Source organism: Mesocricetus auratus, unplaced genomic scaffold (assembly GCF_017639785.1).
Source record: "Mesocricetus auratus isolate SY011 unplaced genomic scaffold, BCM_Maur_2.0 Super-Scaffold_4256, whole genome shotgun sequence".
Lineage (NCBI taxonomy): Eukaryota > Metazoa > Chordata > Mammalia > Rodentia > Cricetidae > Mesocricetus > Mesocricetus auratus.
In genome coordinates this window covers 116342812-116367400 of record NW_024429182.1, presented here as the reverse complement: position 1 = coordinate 116367400, position 24589 = coordinate 116342812, and the positions used below count along the sequence as shown (strand labels likewise).

General features: G+C 46.1%; 1 protein-coding gene across 3 annotated transcripts in view; it reads right to left on the bottom strand.

Annotated features, from left to right (window-relative positions):
* Crtc3 (CREB regulated transcription coactivator 3) overlaps positions 1 to 24589 on the bottom strand; it is a 103637-nt gene that overhangs the window by 23909 nt on the left and 55139 nt on the right. For all 3 annotated transcript variants that reach the window (XM_040729595.1, XM_040729599.1, XM_040729588.1), the window contains exons 3-6: positions 19776 to 19895; positions 9894 to 9955; positions 8085 to 8147; positions 5964 to 6064 (exon numbers count right to left, since the gene is read on the bottom strand). In XM_040729595.1, coding sequence (XP_040585529.1) covers positions 5964 to 6064; positions 8085 to 8147; positions 9894 to 9955; positions 19776 to 19895 — 346 coding nt within the window. The remainder of the gene's footprint in view (positions 1 to 5963; positions 6065 to 8084; positions 8148 to 9893; positions 9956 to 19775; positions 19896 to 24589) is intronic.

The following is a 24589-nucleotide window of genomic DNA, read 5'->3' as shown; positions in this document are numbered from 1 at the left end:
ATGTCAGCCTAGGGAGGGTAGGTAACTTGGAGTCCTGTCATTGTTCCGACATTTCCATGGGTGGAAGTTCCATGATGGACACTGTGGCATATTCTGGATTCTTACACAAGTATGTATTTTAAAAAATGCATATCTGGAGTCTAAGCCAAGGCAAGGGCGCATGTGATAGCTATTCAAAGACGGGAATCAATCCTGACTGAATGAAGAACAGCTAGCCTATGACTATACTGCAGATTACTGACTAACCAAAACTAAAGAGCCACGCCCCAATATAGACTAGCTAACCATTCTCCTCAGAGCAATGAATTACACCAAGTGAGTATTCAGCTTATACTTGGGATAAAATTTGAAATCCAAGCCTTTAAACACAGCTCAGCTTAGGTAAGTTTCTAGATGAAATGGTTAAACTATAAATTAGCCCAATTAGTCTACAAAACTTAAATATGTAATAATCATTCATTCAACAGATACTTGCTCAGTTCCTTCAGTGTGTTAGAGGAGGGGGCAGGTGGTGCAGGGCAGGCAGGAAGAGGCAGAGCTATGGAGTCTTAGGGGCAGATGGACATTAAGCGTTCCCAAGGGCACCAAGAGCTCATTAATTAAGCATACTCATAAAACACAGACTTTCTCCCAGCTCCCTGACAGACTCCAAGTTAGTGATTGAGAACTGTTTTAGTGCACCTACAACATCTTTTGAAACAGGATTTCTCTGGTTGTCCTGGAAGCTCTGTAGACCAGGCTGGCCCTGGACTCACAAAGATCTGCCTGCCTCTGCTGGGATTAAAGGTGTGCACCACCACCGCCAGGCCACTAGGGTAAATGTGTTAAGATGAGGATTCTTGGACCCAACCTTAAATGGTGTTGATGCAGAAGGTGTGTGAATCGCATGTTACTCACTCAGCAGAGTGTTTGCCTAGCACGCTGAGGCCATGCATTTGAGCCCAGCACCACCAAGCGCACACAGTCAAAAGTAGAAAAGAGGAAACTGGCCAAGCTGCACAGAGCTGGACTAAGCGCTGCTTGTTCAGCCTGTGACTTAGCACTCTGGGGAAAGACTGTGGACAGGAGGAAACCAGAAAACGCAGTGCAGAGGGACAAAGGCAACGCTCTGGGGTCAGCGCGGGCAGGAGGAGAGGACGTCTGGGGTCAGCGCGGGCAGGAGGAGAGGACGAGAGCTTCTCATTCAAACTGTGGCTTTTTGAGAAAGGGCAGGGGACTTGACCATCCTGATCACTAAAATGTGATTATCCTATTAGAAATGACAAATGACATTTTATGAAATGGTCTATTATGGTATGTTGAAGAAGACACTCTACGTTTAATTACTAAGGCTGACCAGTCCCCACAGCCTGAGGAGCTAACTGGGAGTCACCATGTGAATCTCAGAGGCGAGCAGATTCCCTGAGTGGCATCCTGCTGTGTCACCCTCTTCCCTAGACTGGCCCAGGAGCAGCTCCCCCCTTGTTTGACTGAGGAGAAGAGAGGGAGAAACTCTTGCCTTGTGCCAGGCAGCTCACACAGTGATCTCATGCAATCGCTGGAGCAACTGTACGGGACATGGGCTCTCACCACGCCCAACATCACACTGCGGGTTCTGGGACCAGGACTCTGGGCACGGTACCTTCAGAAAGTCCATGTCCCCAGCCAATGCGCTGTGCCTGATGCAATTCAGGCAAGTGGAAGTAAGGCTAAGGGGCTGCCCCGGTGAAAACAGAGGGGTGGGAAGGAGTAAGGAGAAGAGGAGGGCATGCGCAGCAGGGCCGGGAAGGGTGAGGTCTGCTGTGCCTATGGGAGACACACCGGCTGGAAGGATGAACTGACTGTGGGTTAGTAATAGGCCTCAGATACTGCCTGTTCTTGTGGCAGAACATGAGATGCTTTAGGACAGCTTCAAGGCCAGGACACCAGATAGAAAACCAATAGACTGGACAAGAAGCGGTACTTGGCCGTGAAGACCAAAAATACAAGGCACATTACAGGGAGAGCAAGAGCGGAGCTTGTCTATTGTGTGGGGGTGAAGGGGAAGGGAATAAAAGAGATTAAATATCACTCGCAGGTGTTCCTCTTAAGTGACCAGAGGGCAAGGACCATGGCAACCATGACTGACAAATTTATTTGAAATTAACATATCATAAAATAGCCAAATTTAGATTTCTACTGCTAGTACTGCTATTACTACTACACACAATTATACACACACAAACATGCACACACAAAATACCAAAGGGCACAACTATAACAGAAGGGTTATAAACAAAAAGCAGGGAATTATGACTAGGTGTCTAGAAAAAGAGGAAATTAATTCACTACAGCCCACAGGGAGCAGGACAGCAAAGACCAAGATCACATCTGTGTCAGGGAACTCGTATCCTTGGCGCTCTAGAGGCTGATCTAACTAGGAACATCTGAGACCATGCTTACTCTCTCTGTCTCTCTCTGTCTCTCTGTCTCTCTCTCTCTCTCTGTTATGTGTGTGTGTGCACATGCGTGTGTGGGCGCACACATGAGCCATGACGCGTGCATGTGGAGGTCAGAAGACACCCTTGGGCGTTGCTCTTCAACATCTACTTTCCTTGAGTCTTTGCTGCTGCATTCTCCAGGCTATCTGGCCCAGGAACTTCTGGGGATTCTCCTGTCTCCACCTCCCATAGAAGTACTCAGATTGCAGGTGCACACTGCAACATGTAGCTTTTACATGGATTCTGGGGAGCCGAACACAGGTTCTCAGGTTTGCATGGCAAGTGTCTCACCTGCTGAGCCTTTTCCCAGCTGAGGCGACTCTTTGTGTCACTAACCACCTCCTTCACTGTGAGTCGGGGCTTATTGCTGGTTGAAGGGTCACTGAGATACACATCACATTCTACCCCTCAGAGGAGACTTAGGGACTACTGTTCTCAGAGACAGAGTTTGCAGCTACAGTCTGCACTCTGCCCTTAGCTCCTAGCCTGCTCCCTGAAGAACAAGGACTGCTTTAGCTCATCCCACAGGCACACTCTGAAGGAGGACAGTTTGGAGATAAAGCCAGGCTGTGGGACAGGGCCAGGGTCGCAGAGAGTCACTGTGTTGATCCATCCACAGGTATACATGAAACAGTATTGAAACTGCACATGCTACCAGGAAAACGGGCAATTAAACAAGACAGAAATTATAAAGACCCTGCTTGGTGTATAAAAGTTTATTTCTGTCATTTACAACTTCATATCATTTATGTCTAATTGTTGTATAACTCAATAACCATTATGGAAAGTACCAACCATGTATCAGGCTAACAGCTTTGCTTCCTGGGGATACAAACTGAGCTGGCAAATGGATCATATACTTGATGGCTCATGTAGCTAAACTATGAGAGGGCACTCCCTCATCATCTGCTCCCAACAACAACCACGATGACCGGCTTCCATCACTATGTTCAGCAAAGATTCCCAGGAAGGGGCCCTTGTTACTGTTCCTACTACAGAATCTAGGTCTGGGTTTTGGTCATATTTTCCCATCACTTTTAAAATCTTTACTTTATTTGGTGGGTCCTATAAAAAGAAATACTTTTTTTTGTGAAGCTAGTTGGTATTTTTAAAATCCAAAAGGAAAGAAAATGAAAAACTTTAATGAATTACAGGGGGAAAATACATAAAACCCTTTAAAATAGCTCCCACCAACAAATATAATTCTCCAGAAATAATTCCCATCCTTGGAGACTTGAATAATATTTTAAACACACTGGCTTTCCCATGTAAACACGTCCATATTTGGATGTGTTTCTGAGTTCTGTGATACTTGAAGGCGGCTGCAGAAGCAGGCCCACAGTGCAGACATCATGCTGGGGGGTGGCCCCCTTTCTGCAGTTGGCATATACTGTGGCCCCGCGGTTTCTAACCCTGAGCCCAGGAGCCCTGTCCAGGACTTGCTCTTCCCTCCCCGTCAGTGTCTGACTTGCTGCACCTCGTCCTTGGCCTCACACCTGTTGACAACTCTCACTTCTCCCTCAAAGACCACGTTATTCTTAGAATAAACAGTCAATTCCATTTCTTCAGTTACTCTCTTTCTCTTTACATGGGAGCTCAAATGCTCCTTAAATTACCAATGGGTCCCTTGTCCCGTCTAGGCCTTTAGTCCCTTCTGGAAAAGGGTGATCTCAGCACAGAGGGCAACGCCAAGGCAGGGACACTGGGCTCCAGGGAAGAACATGCGAGGCTAGCTGGCACCCAGTCAGGGTGACAAAGACCTTGCTGTGTGCACAGGCACCCCACTGGTTAGTCTCTGCTTTTTAAGGCTTTGTTTATACATACCCATCTCTACCTACCCTGAAGCCAATCTCCTGTAACTCCCCACACACCCCACTTCTCTAAGCTCTGTTCAGTGACCCATATCCAATTCCAACTTCCCTGCCAACTTCACTCTCATATTCCCATGTGTGGAAATACAGCACATTGTCCCTGACCAATTCCAAAGCTCTCAGGCTTTACAAAGCTTCATTTCAGCAAACGAATTGCACCAAGGGAACAAACATAGTAACAATTACTACCAAATCCCATCTCTACTGCATGCAAGGAAGTAAGCCCATGAATGGCTCTCCTTGGAAGGAGCAGACTTTTAGGCTTTAAATAAATCAAAACTGTAAAGAAAACCGGAAAAGCTAGTATCTAGGACAGTCCTTACACTCAGAGTCAATCTTTATATGGAACGGATGAGTCAAGCTTGTGTTCTTTCTAGATTAAGAGGCCCAGACAGACATGCTTGGGAAGTATGTGAATGAAGCATCCTCACTTTGTGTGCAGGTTAGATGTGGGCATCTGGAGCAAGTTTGACAAGTGCTCAGTTCTGTGATTTCTTTCGTGCCTCCCCAGCAGGAAGCTCTGTACTGGGCATTGTGTCAGGTGCTGGCTAGGACAAGACTTGTAAGATAGTGCCTTCAAGAAATTCACCCTAAGCAGAGGGAGGGAAGCATTCTCACAGGAGGAAGCAGTGGTCACAACACCTGCATGTAGGAGGACATGGACCAGCAGAGGAGGAGAGTCACAAAAGGCTCCACTAAAGTGCAGGCACAGCCGAGGCTTTCGCACCGAGAAAGTGGTGACTGGGCAGGAGGGGAAGACACGGGGCAGGATGAAACAGCAGGAGAGCCCAGCAAGTTCTCACAGTTGTGAGGAGTAGGCTGGGGACCCCGGGAGGGGAAGTATGCTCATGTCACCCCAGACGAAGGTCTTGAAGGGACATGTACTGATGGTTTTTGACAGGAGAGCATGAGGAGCAGACAGGGTTAACAGCGGAAGCAGAGAGCGTGAAGCGGCGTGAGTTGGCCTTTCTCAGTTCCTGGCCTTTCTCTTTCAGACTTTCTCTGGCCCACAGACAGAAACCCAATGTTCTGAGCAGAAGTGGAGACCAAGGAGCAGATGATGACACCCAGCTTCCATTCTGCTCTCCCTCCCTCACCTTGTTCTCTGGGCCAAGCCTTTCTGCAGAAAGGTCTTCTTGGCTTTCCCTGGCCCTGGTCTTGATTACTCCTTCCATAGGAACAGTCTGTGTCAGTTCTGCTGGCCCCTGGGAGGGTTTGCCTCACCGTGAGGTTCAACCATACAAAGTCCATGAACCTACAAAGTGAAGCCACTTCCTTCCTCCAACCTGGTCGTAGCAGTAACAAAAGGAAGCCTTGGAGAACCCAGTAAAATCGGACTGCAAGGATGTAAGCTAGGACAAAGACCATCAAGGATGCTACTGCTAGAGCCTGTGTAAGAGATGCCGAGTGTCTAGAAGAGGCAGAGGCAGGTCAGGAGCCAAGAGACACCGACAGAGAAGCGGAAGCCAGGGAAGAAGCGTGCAAGGGATGCACTCTGTCTGCATCATGAGCACACGCACTCCCCTGCTGGGAGCTTGGCTCTCAAGACCCATGCACCGCGCACACTCTTCTCTCTCAGTTCCTACAGCGCAGGAGAAAGCACAGATGCTGTAAGCAGGGGCCTGTGTCTTACCCATGTATGGGGCAGGCCAGGGTGACTGGCCGCCTCCTCCATAGGGGTCCTGGGGCTTGGTGCTCAGAGCACTCGTGTGAAGAGCAGAGTCAGAATTGGTCCTAAGGGGGGGAGGAGAAAGTCTGGCTGAAAATCCATTTTTTCCTCAATGAAATGCAGGTTGGTTTTTTTCTGAATATTACCAGCAGGAGAGAATAATTGACTTACAAACATCCACACAATGAAGTATTAGGACCTACCTGCAGTCCTTTATACCAAGAAGGCACCTGAGGACCACCATACACTAAAAAGAGTTTAATTTGAGCTTGGATAGCCTTACACTGTGACACTAATGGCACAGTGAACTATTTCAGCAAGGCCAGCCTCAGATTCACAGCCTCCCTAAGACCAACCCTTTGCTCTCTGCATCTTAGAAGATGGTCTATGGCCAGTCCAATCTGCGGCTGCACTAGGCTTCTTGAGAATCCCTGAGCCTTTTCTGGGGGAATGCAGGGTTGGAATACCACAGCCAGGCCTCTTGTCTGCAATCTCACCCTCTGGTGCACAGCAGGGCTTTCCGGCAGTTGTAAGATATGTCATGGCACAACAGACCGAATGCAGGCACTGGCCACGGCTGCAAGAGGCACAATAATGCAGCTATTCTGTGTCCCTTTTGTTTGTCTTAGAAAATGCTATTGCGTTATCTTTTTTTTAAGGTATTATCTGTGTTGGCATGTACTCAGTTTATTGCCAAAATGCACCAAAGGGGACATTTCACATCTCCCAGTCAGCTTCCTGCCAGCAGCGGCTGAGTATCGCTGGGTATACTCATAGAGACGTACGTGTTCTTTTAGTGTTGTTTTACAGTGTGACAAAGGTTTGGGAGCTGTTGACCAACAGCAAGCATTTCAAATGCTGTCTGATAGTTCTAGTGTATGTACAACTTCAGTCCAGAAGACAACTATTTATTGATCCCATCCAAAGGTCAAACTGTTTGTCGTAAAGGGGCACATGAACAACTGAATTCAAGTCAGCCTAAAGTGCTTCTGCATGCTCTGCTCCAGGCAACGGCTTCATGTGACTTAAGCCACGTGGCTTCCAAGGAGGGAAGAGGCGACAAGGGAAGGACTCTGGGGATACTACAGGAACTGTGCGTGCCCTGAGGGTTCCTGCTCCTTCAGAGTCACAGAAACCCAGAAAACATCAGCCAGAAACAGAGAGATGATAAGGAGAACGGGAGTGTAGACTGGCTATTGGATCATGGAGAGAAAATTATGGTTAATTTTGTTAATCACAGTGCAGATTATTTTTGAGCCTCTCGTTGGCCTTTACTGTTAGGGCATTCACAGGTGAGAAGCTTCATCTAGCTGGTCGTGGAATGACGTATGAAGAGGGCTGAGAAGGAATGAGACTGGCAGAATGCCATCAAGACAGAAACGCTTCGGATGGGCACAGGGGCTCTTTACAACTTTAATTCTCCTGCAAATATTGAAAAATTCGCACCACTAAAAGATTTTTTAATTTTCCAATTATTTCCCAAGGTCCAGCTTCATAGCCTATACTGGTTTCAACCTGTAGCCCTCCTCCTCTCAGCTTCTGGATACTAAGATTATAGCCTCAACCACCATGCCCAACTGAAATTCCAGTCCCCTCTGCATATCAGCTAAAGGTTCCTGGGTAAAGTCATTTGTCCTCTTAAAGCAGAAAAGGACACTCATTCTTACAGTGTCAGGACTGAAAAGTGACCTGGGTCATTGCTAACGTATGGCCCGAAGTAACCCCAAGAACAGTTGTTATATATTGTACAGTGCCTCCATGTAGCATTCTATTTAATCCTTACAGCCAATTCCATCATGGGTACAATTACCAGCACCATGTTCGTTTGTGCAAACTAAGGCAGACAGAGTTCCTCTGCCCAGGATCACATGGTCAGAGACAAACTTTGGGGTCCCCTCCCGACTTCATGTTCTTACTACACCATCTCCTACACTCAATAGTTTTTTGTTTTGTTTTCCTTATCACTTCCTATAAACACAACTGATATAAACAAACTGGGCAGCAAGATAACCAGTAGAGACTACCAGCCCAAACCCATCATCTCCTTCTTAAAAATGTGCTTCTACTACGGAGCAGCCCACATACCTGTTAAGTGCAGATGTCAGCCTGAATCCAGGGTGTTTGTCTTCCTTCCAAGGAGGCTGTTGCCTTTAGAAACCAGAACGACATAAAAAGGGAAAATGCTTAAGCTATGGGACCAAAGAGCACTTGACAGATGGCTCTTCTAACCTAGCCGTACAGGCCCGAAGTTACCTAAAATGCTCAGGCCTCGCTCAGCTCATCACTGTGGAGAGCTCTCGGGAGCCAGCAGCTCTGGTTTCCAGGATAACGAATGCAAGTCCGTAGCACAGCATCAGCCAGCTGGGTGCACTTGATGCTGGCGGGAACCGGTCAAAGGAAGAATGACCCTCCCTGAGGGACAGTGGGCCTTATTCCGGGGCACAGTCACTCCTCACCACGCACCTGGAGTGCAGGGCTGGCAACCCCGGATGTGAGCATGTTGCTCTCTCATGTGGAGGCCATGAGTGCAATACATTGCTCACTGTCCTGTGAAAATATTCACTTGACCCATCCTAGGCTGAGAAGTGAAGGACACTTGGGATACAGGGACGAAGCACATGCCGTTGAGTCTGCCTTCTCTGACTAGACTGTATAATGCTGTATTATCTTACAAACTTGAAACTCGGGACTCCTCAGGAGGCTGAAACCTGCTTGAGGTGGGGCCAGTGTTGGCCATCGTGACTTCCTTTCTCGGACCCAGACTATGTTATCTATGATAAGGGTTTAGTCGGTATTCGTCCAAAGAACCATGAGGAAAAGAGTCAAAGTTGAGACTAAGAAAGCCCCCCCCCCTTCCAATGTCTTGACTTTTTGAGACAGGGTCTCACATTATATCCTAGGCTGGCCTTGACTCACAGCAATCCTCCTGCTTCAGCCTCCTAAGTTCTGGAATTCTGTGGGCCACTGCTCCTGGTGACACATACATTTTAAGAATCTCTTACGTCTGACATGGAGGTGTGAAGCAATACCACATTCACACCAGAGAGAGGCAGCCCTCCTTCTGTTAATGTTATGATGGTCATCATTGTACCAGACACAAGACATACAGACTCTAAACCAAATTCACCGTATTCAAGTTAGAGTCTTTCCCTCCTTTCAGTAACTGACTAAGAAACGCCAGAGAAGGAATTTATTTTTTTATGTTTATTATAAGACTGCCAAATATTTTGTTGGCAAGTTGTTTCCCATTTGAATCCAGAGTTGCTTAAGTAAATTTTATTCTACATTTTCTTACAAGCTCAGAATTATATACGGAAAGGTTGAGGTTTTTTCATGTTGTGATCTGGGATGGGGGGGTCTCATGTCATAGCTTAGGTTACCCAGAGTTCACTGTGTCACTCAAGCTAGCCTCAAACTTGTGGTTCTCCAGGTTCTTAAGTGTTGGGATTGCAGGCATGTACCACCACACCCACCTCATGACTTAAATTTTATAAGACAAAACAACAGTTGGTGTTAAAAATTTCCAGCTAGTTCAGGCACTTGGGAGGCAGAAGCAGAAGCAGGAGGACTGCTGTGAGTTCAAGCCTGGACTACATAGAGACCCTGTCTCAAAAAAAAAAAAAAAGTCATTGTGGAACATGTCTCTACTCCCAGCATTGGAAAGGCAGAGCAGGAGCATCAGGAGTTCAAGGCAATCCTCGGCTATATCACAAGTTTCAGGCCAGCCTGAGCTACAAGAGACCCTGACTCAAATATTAAAAAACTAAAACAATACATGCATAAGTCAAAAGCAGCATTCAAAATGGTAAAATAGTTAGACCATCTTAAAAAGAGTTTCTGTTGCAATGCTTCTATGAAACAGAACAACACAAAACACTTCTATAGAGCTCTTACCTTGGCCAGCTCTCATCCAGGGGCTGCGAAGAATAACTGGCTGCAAGAGCATTTCCATCGAAGTAGAGTTTTTAATAAAGGAAAGCAGAGCGAGACACTGACACTGAGGTGAGGGTGGGGTTTGGCTGTGCTCCCCACACCGACGGCCACTCCCATGCGTTCCACTCTCCACCTTCTAACCAGTGTCCTCACCAGACTCACGTGCAGCGAGCTCTTTCTCTTTGTGCCGTGTGTGTGTGTGTGTGTGTGTGTGTGTGTGTGTGTGTGTGTGTGTGTGTGTGTGCAGACGCGGCTGTGGAGGTCAGAGGTCATCCTCTGATGCCATTCCTCAGAAGCCATCTACCTTGTTATTTTTTGGTTTTGCTTCTTTTTTTGGTTGTTGTTTGATTTTTTTTATTTAAATTAGAAACAAGCTTGCTTCACAAGTCAATCCCTCTCTCCCCCTCCTCCCCTACCCCTCCAATCCCCCCCACCCAATCCTCACTCCATTCCCCAGGGAGGGTGAGGCCCTCCATGGGGGTGTCCAGAGTCTGTCATTTCATTCAGGGCAGGGCCTAGACCCTCCCCCAAGAGCCCAGACTGAGACAGCATCCCTCTTTGTGGGATGGGCACCCAAAGTCCATTTGTGTGCCAGGAATAAATACTGATCTACTACCCAAACCCCCTAGGTTGCCAAGGCCTCCTCACTGACACCCGTTTTCATGGGGTCTGGATCAGTCCCATGCTGGCCTCTCAGCCATCAGTCTCAGGTCCAAGTTGATCCGGGGTTTTGAGGCAGGGTCTCCTTATGTACTCCTGGTGTTCTGGAACTTGCTATATAGACTAAGATGGCCTTAAGTTCTGCCTCTACCTACCGAGAGCTAAGATAGGCTTGCACCACCACACCTGGCTCGTTTGTTGAGAAACAGCTTCTCCTTGGCCTGCACCTTGTGAGTAGACAGGGCTGACGGGACAGTCCCAGGGATCCACCTGTCTTTGCCTGCCCAACGCTCTAATTGTAAGTGTGTGCTGCCATGTCCTGTTCTTTCACATGGATTCTGGGGATTAAACACAGGCCCTCAAGTTTGTATAGTAAGTACTCTGCCTGTTGCGCATCCTGCCCAACATCTGTCTTCAGGAACTTCATCTATGTGCATTACAAACACTGGTAAGGTCATCCGATGCAGGCCTCCCTGTCTCATGGGATGGATGGACTCAGGCCCAGTTAGTTTTAGTCAAGGTATTAATCTCATTCTCCTGTAAACAATAACTGGTTCTGGGATAAGCTCAAGACACAAACAGGACCAAGGAAAGTACTTTCCAGATGGGAATGAGCTATTTGAGTCCAGGTGGCTCCTTGTGCAGAATGCTTGTCTATATAAGAAGTCAATACCACAGACATAGTCTTAATGATATCATATGGCTTCCTGGCCATAGCCCTTGGGTTTCCAGTGACATAAGCCAATATACTTCCTTTTCCCTCAGGAGGCTGAGGCAGGAACACAGCAAGTCTGAGACCAGAGTTGGCAAATTAGTGACACTCTCTCTCAAAGTAAGTAAAGGAAGGAGTCATGGGGAAACAGCGCAGCGATAGAACACATATCTAGCGGTAGAACACGTATCTAGCGGTAGAACACGTATCTAGAGGTAGAACACGTATCTAGCGGTAGAACACGTATCTAGAGGTAGAACACGTATCTAGAGGTAGAACACGATTCTAGTGATAGAACACGAATCTAGCATGTGTAAGCCCTGAGATTAAATCCCCAGTGATGGGGGTGCTTCTTTTTTGAGTTTGTTTTTGGGAGGCTTTGTTTGTTTTTGAGATAAACTCTTACTAAATAGCCTAGGCTGGCCTAGAACTTATCATGTAGTCCAGGCTAGCCTCAGACTTAAAGTAATACTTCCATTTCTGCCTCATGAATGCTGAGATTATAGGCATACCTATTCTAAATTTTTTTCTTTTTCCAAATTAAGGTGAGTTCAAATTACTTCTAAATCAAAAGAGAACTGTATTAAACTTGAAGTGGACATTAATTTCTGGTAGAAAAGGTGTTGTTTTCTAGGTTCTGTGTTGCTTATTGGGTCTAGCACGTCGAAGGGCCCATTCCAAATACATGGAAACACAGATGGAATGTTTACTACACACACTGAGTATAGCAGAGCTGTTAGTGTTGATTTGGCGAATTGTACTCAGAAGACTATTTTAAGATATTTTAAATAATATTATTTTCCTGCTTAAAAAAATTAAAAAGCTGGGTGTGGTGGCACACTCCTTTGATCCCAGCACTCTGGGAGTTGGAGGCAGGCTTATTTCTGAGTTCAAGACTAGCCTGGCCTACACAGTAAGTTCCAGGCCAGCCAGAGCTACACAGTAAGACTTTGTCTCAAAAAGAAATAAACAATTAATAATTTAAAAAGGGGGTTGGAGAAATGGCTAAACAGTTACCTAAGCAGTTCCAGATCCTAGGGACCTAATGTCTCTGGTCCCCTCAGGAATCTGTTCTTTTTTTTTTTTTTTTTTTTTTTTTTTTGGTTTTTCGAGACAGGGTTTCTCTGTGGCTTTGGAGGCTGTCCTGGAACTCGCTTGGTAGTTCAGCCTGGCCTCGAACTCACAGAGATCCGCCTGCCTCTGCCTCCCCAGTGCTGGGATTAAAGGCGTGCGCCACCAACGCCCGGCCAGGAATCTGTTCTTATGTCCACACGCCCCTCTCCTATTGTACATATAATTAAATATAATAAAAATAAATCTTAAAAAAGCCCACCTTTCAACATTCTCTCTTGCTGGAAGGGTAATGGGACTTCACAGGTGATAACCGTGTCACCCCACAATGTGGCTGCTGGGCCCAGGCTTCTCTCACCTCCACTCTGGCCTGGGCTCCACTACCACTTCCTCTTCCACCTCTGTCTCTGCTAGCGTCAGGTCCCTCTCCTGCCCTCTCTGGTGGATTCAGCCTCCTTAAAGACCTGGTTCACTTCTGACTACCATCACTAAACCCACTCTTTTTGTCTCTATGTCACTGATTGGATCAAATGCACACTTAACAATCCCCAATACTGCTTTTGACTCCCAATCTTTATTTCTTATACGTAAGGGATAAATAGTATAGGATACGCAAGGTATACACTAAGATGTCAGAGAGAGGAAAATGGAGACAATAAGCACCTATTGTGTTCCAGGCTTGTAGTAAGCAAGTTCATGCTTCCCTATAGTCTCTGTGTGAGTGTGTGTGTGTGTGTGTGTGTGTGTGTGTGTGTGTGTGAGAGAGAGAGAGAGAGAGAGAGAGAGAGAGAGAGAGAGAGAGAGAGAGAGAGAGAGAGAGAGAGAGAGAGAGAGAGAGCTGCATGTGAGGGGGACAGGGGACTTCTCTGTAAAGCCCTGGCTGTCCTGGAACTTGATCTGAAGACCAGACTGGCCTCAGACTCAGAGATCCGCCTGCCTCTGTCTCCCGAGTGCTGAGATTAAAGGCATGCTCCACCACTGCCTGACAGGTAGCTTCCCTATAATCTGAAAAGTCCTAGGAGGTAGATGACATGATCACCATTTTACAGTGGAAGAAGCAGAGGTTCAGCCCCAGAAGAGATCTACAATCCCACAGATGGCATGACAGACTGGGGTCAAACCTACCACTCACTGACTCCAATGCTTCAGACTGTACTAAGCCATACTGCCTCTTGGGAGGTGGTGAACTGTCACCATGGGCCCCAGAAAAGAGAAAACATGTACTTGGAGTATTCTCAGAAGATGAAACCTAGAAAGAACAGTATCACTTGCATGAGCTCAGGAGGAGATGGGGTGGGGACCTGCCATGGAAGCCCAGGCTGGGCATTTAAAGTGAATATAAAATATGGAGTTAGATAAATGTGGGTATTAATGGGATCTTAATGATTTCCTTTGCCAAGAAATACATTATGACTGCTAAGTTTGTCTTCCAGAAACTTGTTTTCTTTGTCGTGTCTCATTACCTTATCTCTTACTCTGACTCTGAGCTAACACAATGAAATGGAGATATATTCCAGAGACATCTTTCTTCAACCTGATTAGGCTCAGTGCCTATGAAGTTCAGGGGAGCTGTCTGCCTGCCAGGAGAGGTGAGGAGGGAGCAAGAAGCCCGAGGAAACATGAGTGTATCAGTGTTGGAGTTGGCAAAGCCTGTAGGGAGGAGACCCTAAGTTTCGCAGTCTGTGCCTATCTGCCTTTCTTTCTTCTGAAAGATTTAATGAACCTCTGCTTGCAGAAGTTCAGTTCATAAAGCAGATGTCTAGCACGGTTTTTCAAGCACACTGTCACCTTTAAAGTCACTAAGTCCCATTTAGGCGTGGTGATGCACACCTTTAGTCTCACTGCTCAGAAGGCAGAGGCAGACAGATCTTTGTGAGTTCAAGGACAACCTGTCTACACAGTGAGTTCCTAGATAGCCAGGGCTATATAGGGAGACCCTGTAGGGGTGAGCCCACAATACTGCTCTCCCCTTTACTTCTTTCTCACCTAATTCAGTGGATAGTTTAAAATCCAAGAAGCACAGCCCCGTCGATGGATTGTCTAACTTTGCTGACTGCAGGGACTCAGGGAGGAAGGATGCTGGTGTGATTTTGACCTCAGCAAGGATGGGACTAGGCATGGAAAGTGGAGAAGCCAGGCTTCTCTAAGAGATGGACACTATTTGGGTCCTTCCCATTGTCTATGCTCTATCTTTATTGCTACTCTATTTTCCGGTTTCTTTTTCCTTTCCTTCCCTTTCTTTTTGCTCCCATCCTAAGACAAAGTCTCAATCTAGACCAGACTGGCCTTGAATTCACTGCATAGCTCAGGCTGGCCTTGAACTGCAATCATCCTATCTCGGCTTCCTGAGCACTGGAATTGCATTTCATGCTCAGCCCAAACACACCCCTATAAAAAGAATGGATCAAGTCAAACAATTTTAACTTATTAATTCACATGTGTATGTGTATGGGCATGATGGGGGCAGGACACCAATGCCAAGGCACATTGGTCAACTTAATGGAGTAAATTCTTTCTGTCTGTCTTTGTTCTGGGGATGGAAGTCAGGTTGCAAGTCGCTTTAGCTGCTGAACCACCTTTCCAGCCCTCAAGTCAAATCTTAAAAGAAATGTATGAGATCTTTCTAAGTCTTGCACATTTGAGGGGGAAGCAGGCTGCACATGACATTATGAAGCCAGGATTGTTCTACCTTAGAACTCTAAGGTCTAGTGTTTCTCTGCCTTCTGATAGGAATGTTGTGTAAGGGTTGGAGTTTTGAGGTCACATAGAATTTGAAAACTCATAAAGGTAGACATTTTTAACTCCACAAAGTTTCTCAGAACCTACTATGTACTATGAAACTTCCAGTGTGGGGGGAAGGGGGAGACACACGACTTAGTATTTCCTAGACTTAACAGGCTTTGACTGTGTCCTTTGCCTTACAGAAGCTTCTCAGTTTCAGGAGGTCCCATGTATTAATTGTTGACCTCACTGTCTGTGCTACTGGTGTTATGTTCAGGAAGCGGTCTCCTGTACCAATTCATTCAAGGGTACCACCCACTTTCTCTTCTAAGTGTTTCAGTGTGGCTGGATTTATGTTGAGGTCTTTGATCCATTTGGACTTAAGTTTTGTGCATGTCGATAGACATGGATCGATCTGCATTCTTCTACATGCCAGCATCCAGTTATGCCAGCACCATTTGTTGAAGATGCTTTCTTTTTTCCATTGTATATTTTTAGCTTCTTTGTCGAAGATCAGATGTCCATACGTGTGTGGGTTAATATCAGGGTGTTCAATTCGATTCCATTGGTCTACCTGTCTATTTTTCTGCCCATACCAAGCTGTCTTCAGGACTACAGCTCTATAATAGAGCTTGAAGTCAGGGATGGTGATGCCTCCAGATGTTGCTTTGTTGAATAAGGTTGAATCTCAAAGAACAATGTCACATGTTCTAAAATTTCCATCCTATTATGACAAAATAAGTCAAGGCCCACTGCAGAGGAGAGAAGGTCCTATCAGGTCCTCAGGCACATGTTTCCGGACTGCTCAGGCCAGGGTCTTGTCTCTGCTGGGGACTTTCCAAACATTTGTTTTCTTCCTTTCATAACAACACGCCTCTCTTAGAAGATGATGTTTTCTAGAAAACAGTCCAGAAACTCAACCAAAAATGGTTTTGGGATGGCTCAAGTTTACTACCATTGGATGTGTGTGTGTGGGGGGGGGGGGGTGCCAAAGGCATGGACTGCTGCCAAAAGGTATACTTTCCTAGACTGAGTGCCCCTGGTCAAGAATAGCCTTTGTGGTGCCTCTACTTTGCCTGCAAGTGGCAGGGGTCACCAGGTCCGGCTGTGACAAAGCCCTGGCCTTGCGGCAGCTATGCATGCCAATAACACCATCCACTGCTAAAGGAGTGTCCTGTGCTTGAACCCTGTGGATGGGGGCTGCCTACTCGGGGAGGAAGCTGGAGTATTTGCTGAACAATGTCCATTTTATCTGTGACCATTGTAGCCCTGGACCAAACCCTTGTTAGCAGAGTGCCCACCCTAAAACAATACCACGCTAGGAAACAACTACAATAAAAGAATTCCGAATACATCTTTTCTGTTTGAATCAACAAAGATTCAAACCAGTTTCTGACTTTTAAAATGGTAAAACTTGGGGCTGAGAGATGGCTCAGAGGTCAAGAGCACTGGCTGACCTTTCAGAGGACCTGAGTTTGGTTTCTAGCATCACATAGTGGCTCACAACTGACTGTAACTACAATTCCAGGAAATCTCCCATCTTCCTCTGGCTTCCATAGGCATCAGGCACACACATGGTACACAGGCAAAACATATATATAGTTTTAAACTTAGACAAATATGAAAGGCAAGAGTTTAAAGTGAGTTACTTAACAGCCAACAGAATGCCAGCCGGGAAAACAAGGCCACAGTATCTCCCTCCAAATTCTGAATATGTTTCCACCTGATTTGTAAAATCATCCTGTTTTTCAATTGATGCTCAGTTTCTTGACCCCTCAAACAGGACTCAATAGTTCATTGGAGGGCACACTTAGGCTAATGAACTTTCTCTACATCAACAGATGTCTAGGCCCGGAATCCAAATTAGGGGCTTAGGAGACAATCACAGAGAAATGGTTCATGCCCAGTGACTCAGATTCGTCCTCTCTGTCCATCCACTTGGTTTTTCCTGTCCCTTGGAGCTGACGCTCTTCACGGGCTGATTTAGAGTCAGGTTATCCTGTAGGATGTGCTACCTGAAAAGACAGGTTCCCTGAACATGCAGTGTGATCCCTTCCGGAACTTTATATATTCCCTTTGCCAGAGCACTTCTTTGGAAACGGCCACTCTCGTATGTATTACCATCTGGGGCGGTCTGAATGGGAACGGCCTCCATAGCCTCACACGTTTGAGTGCTTGGTGCCCCGTTGGCGTGTTTGGGAAGCATTAGGAGTTGTGGCCTTGTTGGAGGAGGTGTTACTGGATGCCTCTGGCTTTGAGGTTTCAAACGACATTCCCAGTTAGCTCTCTCTGCTTTGGGGTCATGTCTCAAGAGGTGAGTTCTCAATGACTGCTCCAGCGCCATGCCTGCCAGCACGCTGCCATGCTCCCTGCCATGATGGTCACAGACTCTAACCCTCTGAAACTCTAAGACCCCAATAAACTCTTTCTTCTGAGTTGCCTTGGTCATGGTATCTTATTACAGCAACAGAAAAGTAACTAGGATCTGAAGTTACTTTCCTTAATTGATTATTATTTGCCTCTTAGCTATCTGTTACCTCCCAAAGGACTGTAAAACTCAAGAACACAGGGATGATATGTCATTCATTACTTTGTCCTCAGTGCTGGTTCAGGGAAGGGTCTCCATGAATGCGTGTTTAATGAATGGACCTACCACACCCTACTTCTTACTCAAGCCTCAATCTCCTTTCCTTTTTCTTTTCCTTCCTTCTCTTCCTTTCCTTACCCCTTTCCTTTTTTTTTTTTTTTTTTTTTTTTTGGTTTTTCGAGATAGGGTTTCTCTGTATTGTTTTGGAGGCTATCGGTCGAGCCCAGCCTCGAACTCATAGAGATCCGCCTGCCTCTGCCTCCTGAGTGCTGGGATTAAAGGCGTGCGCCACCACCGTCCGGTTTACCCCTTTCCTTTTTATTCCTTTCCCCCTCCCCTCTCTTTCTTTCTTTCGTGCTGAGAATTGAACCCAGGGCTTGCTTTACACCAGCTAGTTTCTCTGCCACAGAGCCACACTAGCAAGAAAAGCCATTTTTTCTTGAACCTCAAATCTTGAGAATGTTAGACAAGTACTCTCCCACCCATGTATTATAAATTAGGCAGAGAAACATCAGGTCTTTTGCTAGAGAATTCCAAGCAGTTTGGACAATTGCTTGGTGTATCACTCACATGTGCAAGTTAGATAAATTGTGTTTCCCTTTTATCTTCTGCATTCTATGTGAAGTCATCACACATTCCAGGAAAGAGTTCTCAAAATCATCTGTCATTTTCATTTTTCCCTGACTGCATCATATAACAGGCAAGACCTTCGTGAATCAAATCTGGTGTGTCTGCAGAGCATATGGGAGGACTCCTGGCCAGGATCACTGTCCTCACCTCTCACCTGAGTAAAACCAAGGGGCCCTGAAGGCAAGAAAAGTTGGGACTTCCTCTGAGAGTCCCTGAGATAGGAGAATAGAAAGATTCTCCAGCACCTGCTTCTCCTTGCCACTGAGTGGGCAAGCCTTGGCTACGTGAGTCACAGCAGTAGACTCCTAGGCAAGTTACTCTGACATCTAGTTTTCTCGTGGGAAAATAAGGGTTAAAAAAACAAACGACTCATTGAATTCTGAGGACTAAATGACATAAATTGCCCAGCATAGTGCCTGGCATGGGTAGGTGCTCAGTAAACAGAGTGCCCTCCCCCACTTCCTGGTTTCTAAGCTTATGAGGCCAATTCTACCATCACTGCCAGGAACCAGCTCTCGGCAGGAGACTCGCCACGCCCATCTGCTCCTTCCTCAGCCCATGCCTGGCCACGAAGAGTGAAGTGAGGAAAGCTCCTGGCACGTGGCCAGTTCTCCCTCTCCCACAGCATCCAGCTCAGTTTTGTCTACCCCAAACTCTTAGCACTGGGGGGCCCACAAGATGCCACCCCAGCCTATCCCACTCCTAAGAAGCAGCACTTAACTCAAATTGCCAGATGAATTCATCGGCCCCCTTCTCTTATTACTTACTTAGCAACACAGAGATTGGGGTCACATCATTGTTTAAGAATTTTCCTAAATACTGCTGGGGAGATGGCTCAGTGCTTAAGAGCACCGACTTCCAGAGGACCCAGCTTCAATTCCCAGCACCCACATGGCAGCTCACAACTGTCTGTAACTCTAGTTCCAGGGGATCCAACTCCCTCATAAAGACATCATGCAAGCAAAACACCAATGCACATAAATTAAAAGAAAAAAAAGAATTTTCCTAAATACCAAGTTTACATTTTTCTTGTCATTTACTGAGTTTGAAGCTATACAAACAGACAATCTTATGAGGTTTCTCCTTTAAGATCCAAAAGCAGGTCATGAGGTCAACAGAAAGACAAACACTACTGTCCTGTTTTTGCTAGATGGACTAAATCTCTCTAAGTCGACTCCCAGTCAAGCTGAACTCTGCTGACTTCTGAAGACAATGCTGAGGACACCCTGCACGCCAGGATTACATGTTTATGTCGTGGTTCCATCCAACAGAACTTCCCTGATATTCTCATAAACACCTCCCATGGCCTTCCCCAGCCCGGCTGCAGACCTGCTCATGTTTGGAGCTCAGCTACTCTATTGCTTCTTCTCAGCAGATCAGACGGAACTGAAGTGAGACAAAGCCTGAGCGTCCGCTTCTCAAGCATTTCAGAACTCACACTCTCCTCAGTGAAAAAGGATATTTGTCTCCCTGGCTTTTCCCCAGACCTTCGGTGAAGCGGGTGGAAGCGATTCCGGGCGGGCCTCTCCACCAGTCCATGGTGGCGGGTTCCACGAACATTATCAGCTTGATGAATTGACGGCTGCAGAGAGAATGGAAGAACGTTTGGTCTCTGACCACGAAATTGCCACTCACTCTCAAGAGCAACTGATAACACATGAGAAGCTAATTTTACTATTGCGTGTTGCTGCTTTGTGTAAATAAAATGTCACATGTGGCTCTATTTCTACATACTTACAGAATATATCAAAAACAGTACTTAATGTGTTAATATGGGAGCAGACATAGAAATTGTCACAATTAGGAATGGAGAATCAGCTTCAGGCTCTTCTGAGAGCTAAAATTCTATTTTAAAACGTAGTTACTGGGCCAGCAACAGGGCTCAGTGGGGAAAGATGCCTGCCTTGAAAGCCTGAACCTGAGTTCTACCCCCAGGCCCCACAGAGATTAAAGGAAGAACCATCTCTACCAGGTTGTCCTGATCTCTACACAAGTGCCACAGAATGTACACCCATAGGCATGTGCATGCACGAGTATGTGTACACTGAAGCTCACAACACACACACACACACACACATTTAAAAACACAATATTGAGCTGAGAATTTGAGGGGGAAAAGACAGATGAATTACAAGTTCAAGGTCAACCAAGGCCACAGACTAAAACCCTGTCCCAAACAAACAAACAAATAAATAAATAAAAGAAATTAAGCTCTGCTGCCCTAAAGTATTTAATTTTTTCTTTGCTTACTTGTGTATAACTTTTACATCGTGATACCTGGAGAGTGAATATATTTTTGAGATCTAGTTTCTGTACTTAACATTATTTACTAATTCAGAGATCACATAGTACTTCATTTCTAATGTTCATAAAGTCAGAAATACACATTGTTGTTCAAAAACTGTTGATCTGGAGATACCTTAATATCATCCACTTGCTAACAAGTTATTCTGGCTTCCTTACCTATAAGACAGGAAAGATAATTTCCATTTAGGTACATTAAGAATATGAAATGAGGATGGGTGGTGGTGACACACGCCTTTAATCCCAGCACTTAGAGGCAGAGGCAGGGGGATCTCTGAGTTTGAGGCCAGCCCGGTCTACAGAGCGAGTTCCAGAGCAGTCAGGGTTACACATAGCCCTGTCTGGGAAAAAAAAAAAAGGAGATGGGGCAGTAAGATGGCTCAAATTGGTTTGGATACTTGCTACCAAGCCTGAGATGGATCCTCCCAGAGCCAACATGGTGGAAAGAGAAAACCAGCTCCCATAAATTGTCCTCTAACCTCCACACACGTGCCATGCGTGGCACACATAAACAAGTCAGTAAATGAATGCAATAAAAAGATAACTATAAAATGGGATGAGATCCCTTATGTGTGGACCGCCCTGTCCCAGACCTATCTGAGCGTTAGAAGGGAGGAGCAGGTGATAGGGCATGCTGAGAAACATTATGTTAAAGGTCACCCTGCAGATTCTTCTCATGATGACTGTCTTCTCCAGCATGGGCAGCCTCCCTACATCTCCCTCAACACAACTAGACCTTCCCGAAGCACCACCTGTTGCTAACGCTACACCACCTCTAAGAGCTAGCCAGAGCCCAGCGTGAATGCCTGTGGAGCAGGGAGGTAAGGGACCAAGTGACTTGAGGCCGCAGTGGTCAACAACTTAGAAGCAAACAGATGTATATCTTGTCCAAACAAACTCTCATACCCCTTTCTTTCTGCTGTGAGAATGCTAGGTCCTAAATAAAGCTTGCTCCTTCCGCCTGGACTGCAGAAAAACATGGGAGGAGGGCTTCAGTGGGTGCCCTGAAGCTACTGACCTGTCATCCAAGTGAAAAGTGGATGTCTGCTGAGAGCTCCAGGGTCTGGATTCCTGTAGCAACCCTTCTGCTGTGGTAGTGATGGGGGGGGGGGGCTGCACTGAGGAGAGCAGAGTGAAAACCAGGAGGCATAAAGCCAGAAGACAGTACAAACTGCTGCCTATATACTTTTAAGAGGTCCTCAGCTCAGCTCTGAGGAGTACGGTAATGATTCAGAACCTGACACTCAGGAGACCTCAGTGCCTGTATTTAAAAGCTATGTGGGGCACAGTGCCGACCACTTGAGGCAGAGGAGCATGTGGCCAGCACAGCATGGGCAACGGAGGAGGAAAAGTCATCTGAAAGAATTTCTAACAATTCCAAGAACTCATTGTGTGAGAAACCCAAATTCAGTTATTTCCATGGCTTTTTGTTTGTTTGGGATAACTTAGTTTTATTCTGAAACAATAACGGGAGGGCTGGCCAAATAACCTCCCCAGGGTCTGGAGGCAGCGCTGGTCAAGTGGGTCCCCGAGCACCAGAGAGCAGAGGGAGGGAGCACACACTGTTGTTAGTGGCAACCTAAAACAACACCAATAGCCTGAAAGTGCAAGTTAACACCAGGAGGCCAGCAGGGAACTCAGCAGTCAAGGGCTGCCTGCTGATTCTGTCTTACAGGATGGGTGGCAACCAAGGGACAAGAAAGATCTGAGCCTAAGTCACCAATCTGCAGGAGGGCAAACTGAGAGCAGACCCTGCTCCAAAACCCAAGATTCCATGGCGCTCCACAGGCAGGGACTGGGTTGAGGCTGACACTCAGGTGGACAGGGAGACGTCTAAGGCCACTTCTTCCTTTGGTTCTGTGGGACAGCCATGAGATGCTCAGGGCAGTTCAAACTACTGTGGGACTGGAAGTCCACATGCAGAGAACCCTGCTTGTTCTCAGGCTCTCCTCATCTTGTAAGATGTGAACTCCCAAATTTTTCTGAAAAACATATCTACAAGGGCAACAAATCGTCCCGGCCTTGCAGGTATTAAGTGGCTGACAAGGCAGGGGAGCCATAGCTAATACGGACAGCAGAACCTTTCTGACATGACTCTTGTGAAATTGCAGTATTGTTCATTTGTTCACCACTCCCCACCCCCCAAGCCTTCAGGACTAGGCAAGCTTCCTACACTGAGTTATACTCCCAGACCTGGTTGAATTTGTTTTGGTGGTTGTTATTTTTTAACTTTCTAGTAGGGTCTTGCTAAATTGTTGCTCTGGCTGGCTTTTGAACTTGTGATTCTCTTGCCTCAGCCTCCCCAGTAGCCCAAATTGCAGACTTACAACCCTAGGCCTCTGCAAGTTGTGGATTTCAGTGAAGAAATCTAGAGCTACTAGCACACTGTAGTATACTCTCAGAGCACTCCCCCAAGGGGACCTAGAACTTGGATAGGACTCAATCCCTCTCACAGCTGTGTATGTGTAGACATGCACACACACAGAGATTTATTAGGGAAAAGGAGGAAACAATTTGCTGGAGTGGGCGGGGTTCCACAGAAGGAATAGGTTCCACAGATTCTGATATAGCCCAGGCTGCCCTCCTACTTAGCTGAAGATGACCTTGAAGTCCTGAGCCTCTTGCCTTCACCTCACAAGTGCTGGACTACAGCTGTTCCCCTTCACATCACTGGGCAAGCACTCTGCCACAGGCTGCATTCCCAGCCCTGGCTAGGGCTCTTTGTGTGTGTAGGGGACCATATTTAAGTGACAGCACATGGATGTCCACATCATATCGGTTCTGAAAGCTACAGCTGTTGCAGCTGTTTTCTTACCTTCTACTAGATGCTAGTCCAGTCTCGTGACCAGAGGAATACATTGCCTCTACCATAGATACTACTGCTCATCAGTAAGACACATTTCCATTACTCTCTCAGGGGATATACAACATTGCTGGCCTATCATTACATTTGTGGTTAATTAGAATTCCAGATCTTTCTTACTTCACTGGCAAACATATAGGTATTCCTAGTAAGCCCCGTTTTGGTCATTCAATGAGCTGCAAGTGTTAGAGTCAGAAGGCTGTATGTTAATTTAAAGGTGTTAACACTATTAAAGGGCTGTGTGGGGCTGGCAAGATAGCTCGGGGGGTTAAGAGTACACTGGATGCTCTTCCAGAGGACCTAGGTTCAGTTCCCAGAACCCACAATGTCCCTGACAGAGGGTCCATACCCTCTTCTGGCCTTGGAGGACACTATACACATGTGCTACAAAGACAAAACACTCATACACATAAAAATAAACAAAGCCTTAAAAAATATACTCAGTATAGTGTGACATTGCTTTTAATCCCAGCACTTGGAAGGCAGAGGCAGGTGGATCTCTATGAGTTCAAGGCCAACCTGGTCTATAGAGTGAGTTCCAGGACTGCCAGGGATATATAGAAAGAAATTCTTTAAAAAACCATAATTAATAATAATGATAAATGGTAAATTTTAAAAGTACACATATGAAAGTGTACAATTTATTTATAATCAACCAAGACATACTTTATCAAGGCCTCAAACTCACAGGGATCTATCTGCCTGTCTCTGCCTCCTCAATACCAGGATTAAATGTGTACACCACTATCATCTGGCTATTCAGTTATTAAAAACAGAAAAATATGACTATAATACTTTCAAGTAAAATATGGGCTTCTAAGTACTAATATTTGGGGGGGGTGAGACAGGGCTTCTCTGTATAGCCCTGGCTATCCTGGAACTCACTCACAGATCCAACTGTCTCTGTCTTTCAAGTGCTGGAATTAAGGATGGGCACCACCACTGCCCAGTACTAGACATTCTTGTATGTAAGGAGTTCTATTAACATTTTAAAAACAAATTGTTCCCACCTAGCATGCATGAAACCCTGAATTTGATCTTCAGTACTACCAAGACAGACAGACAGACACATATACACACCGTGCATGCACACACATCTGGATGTTTAC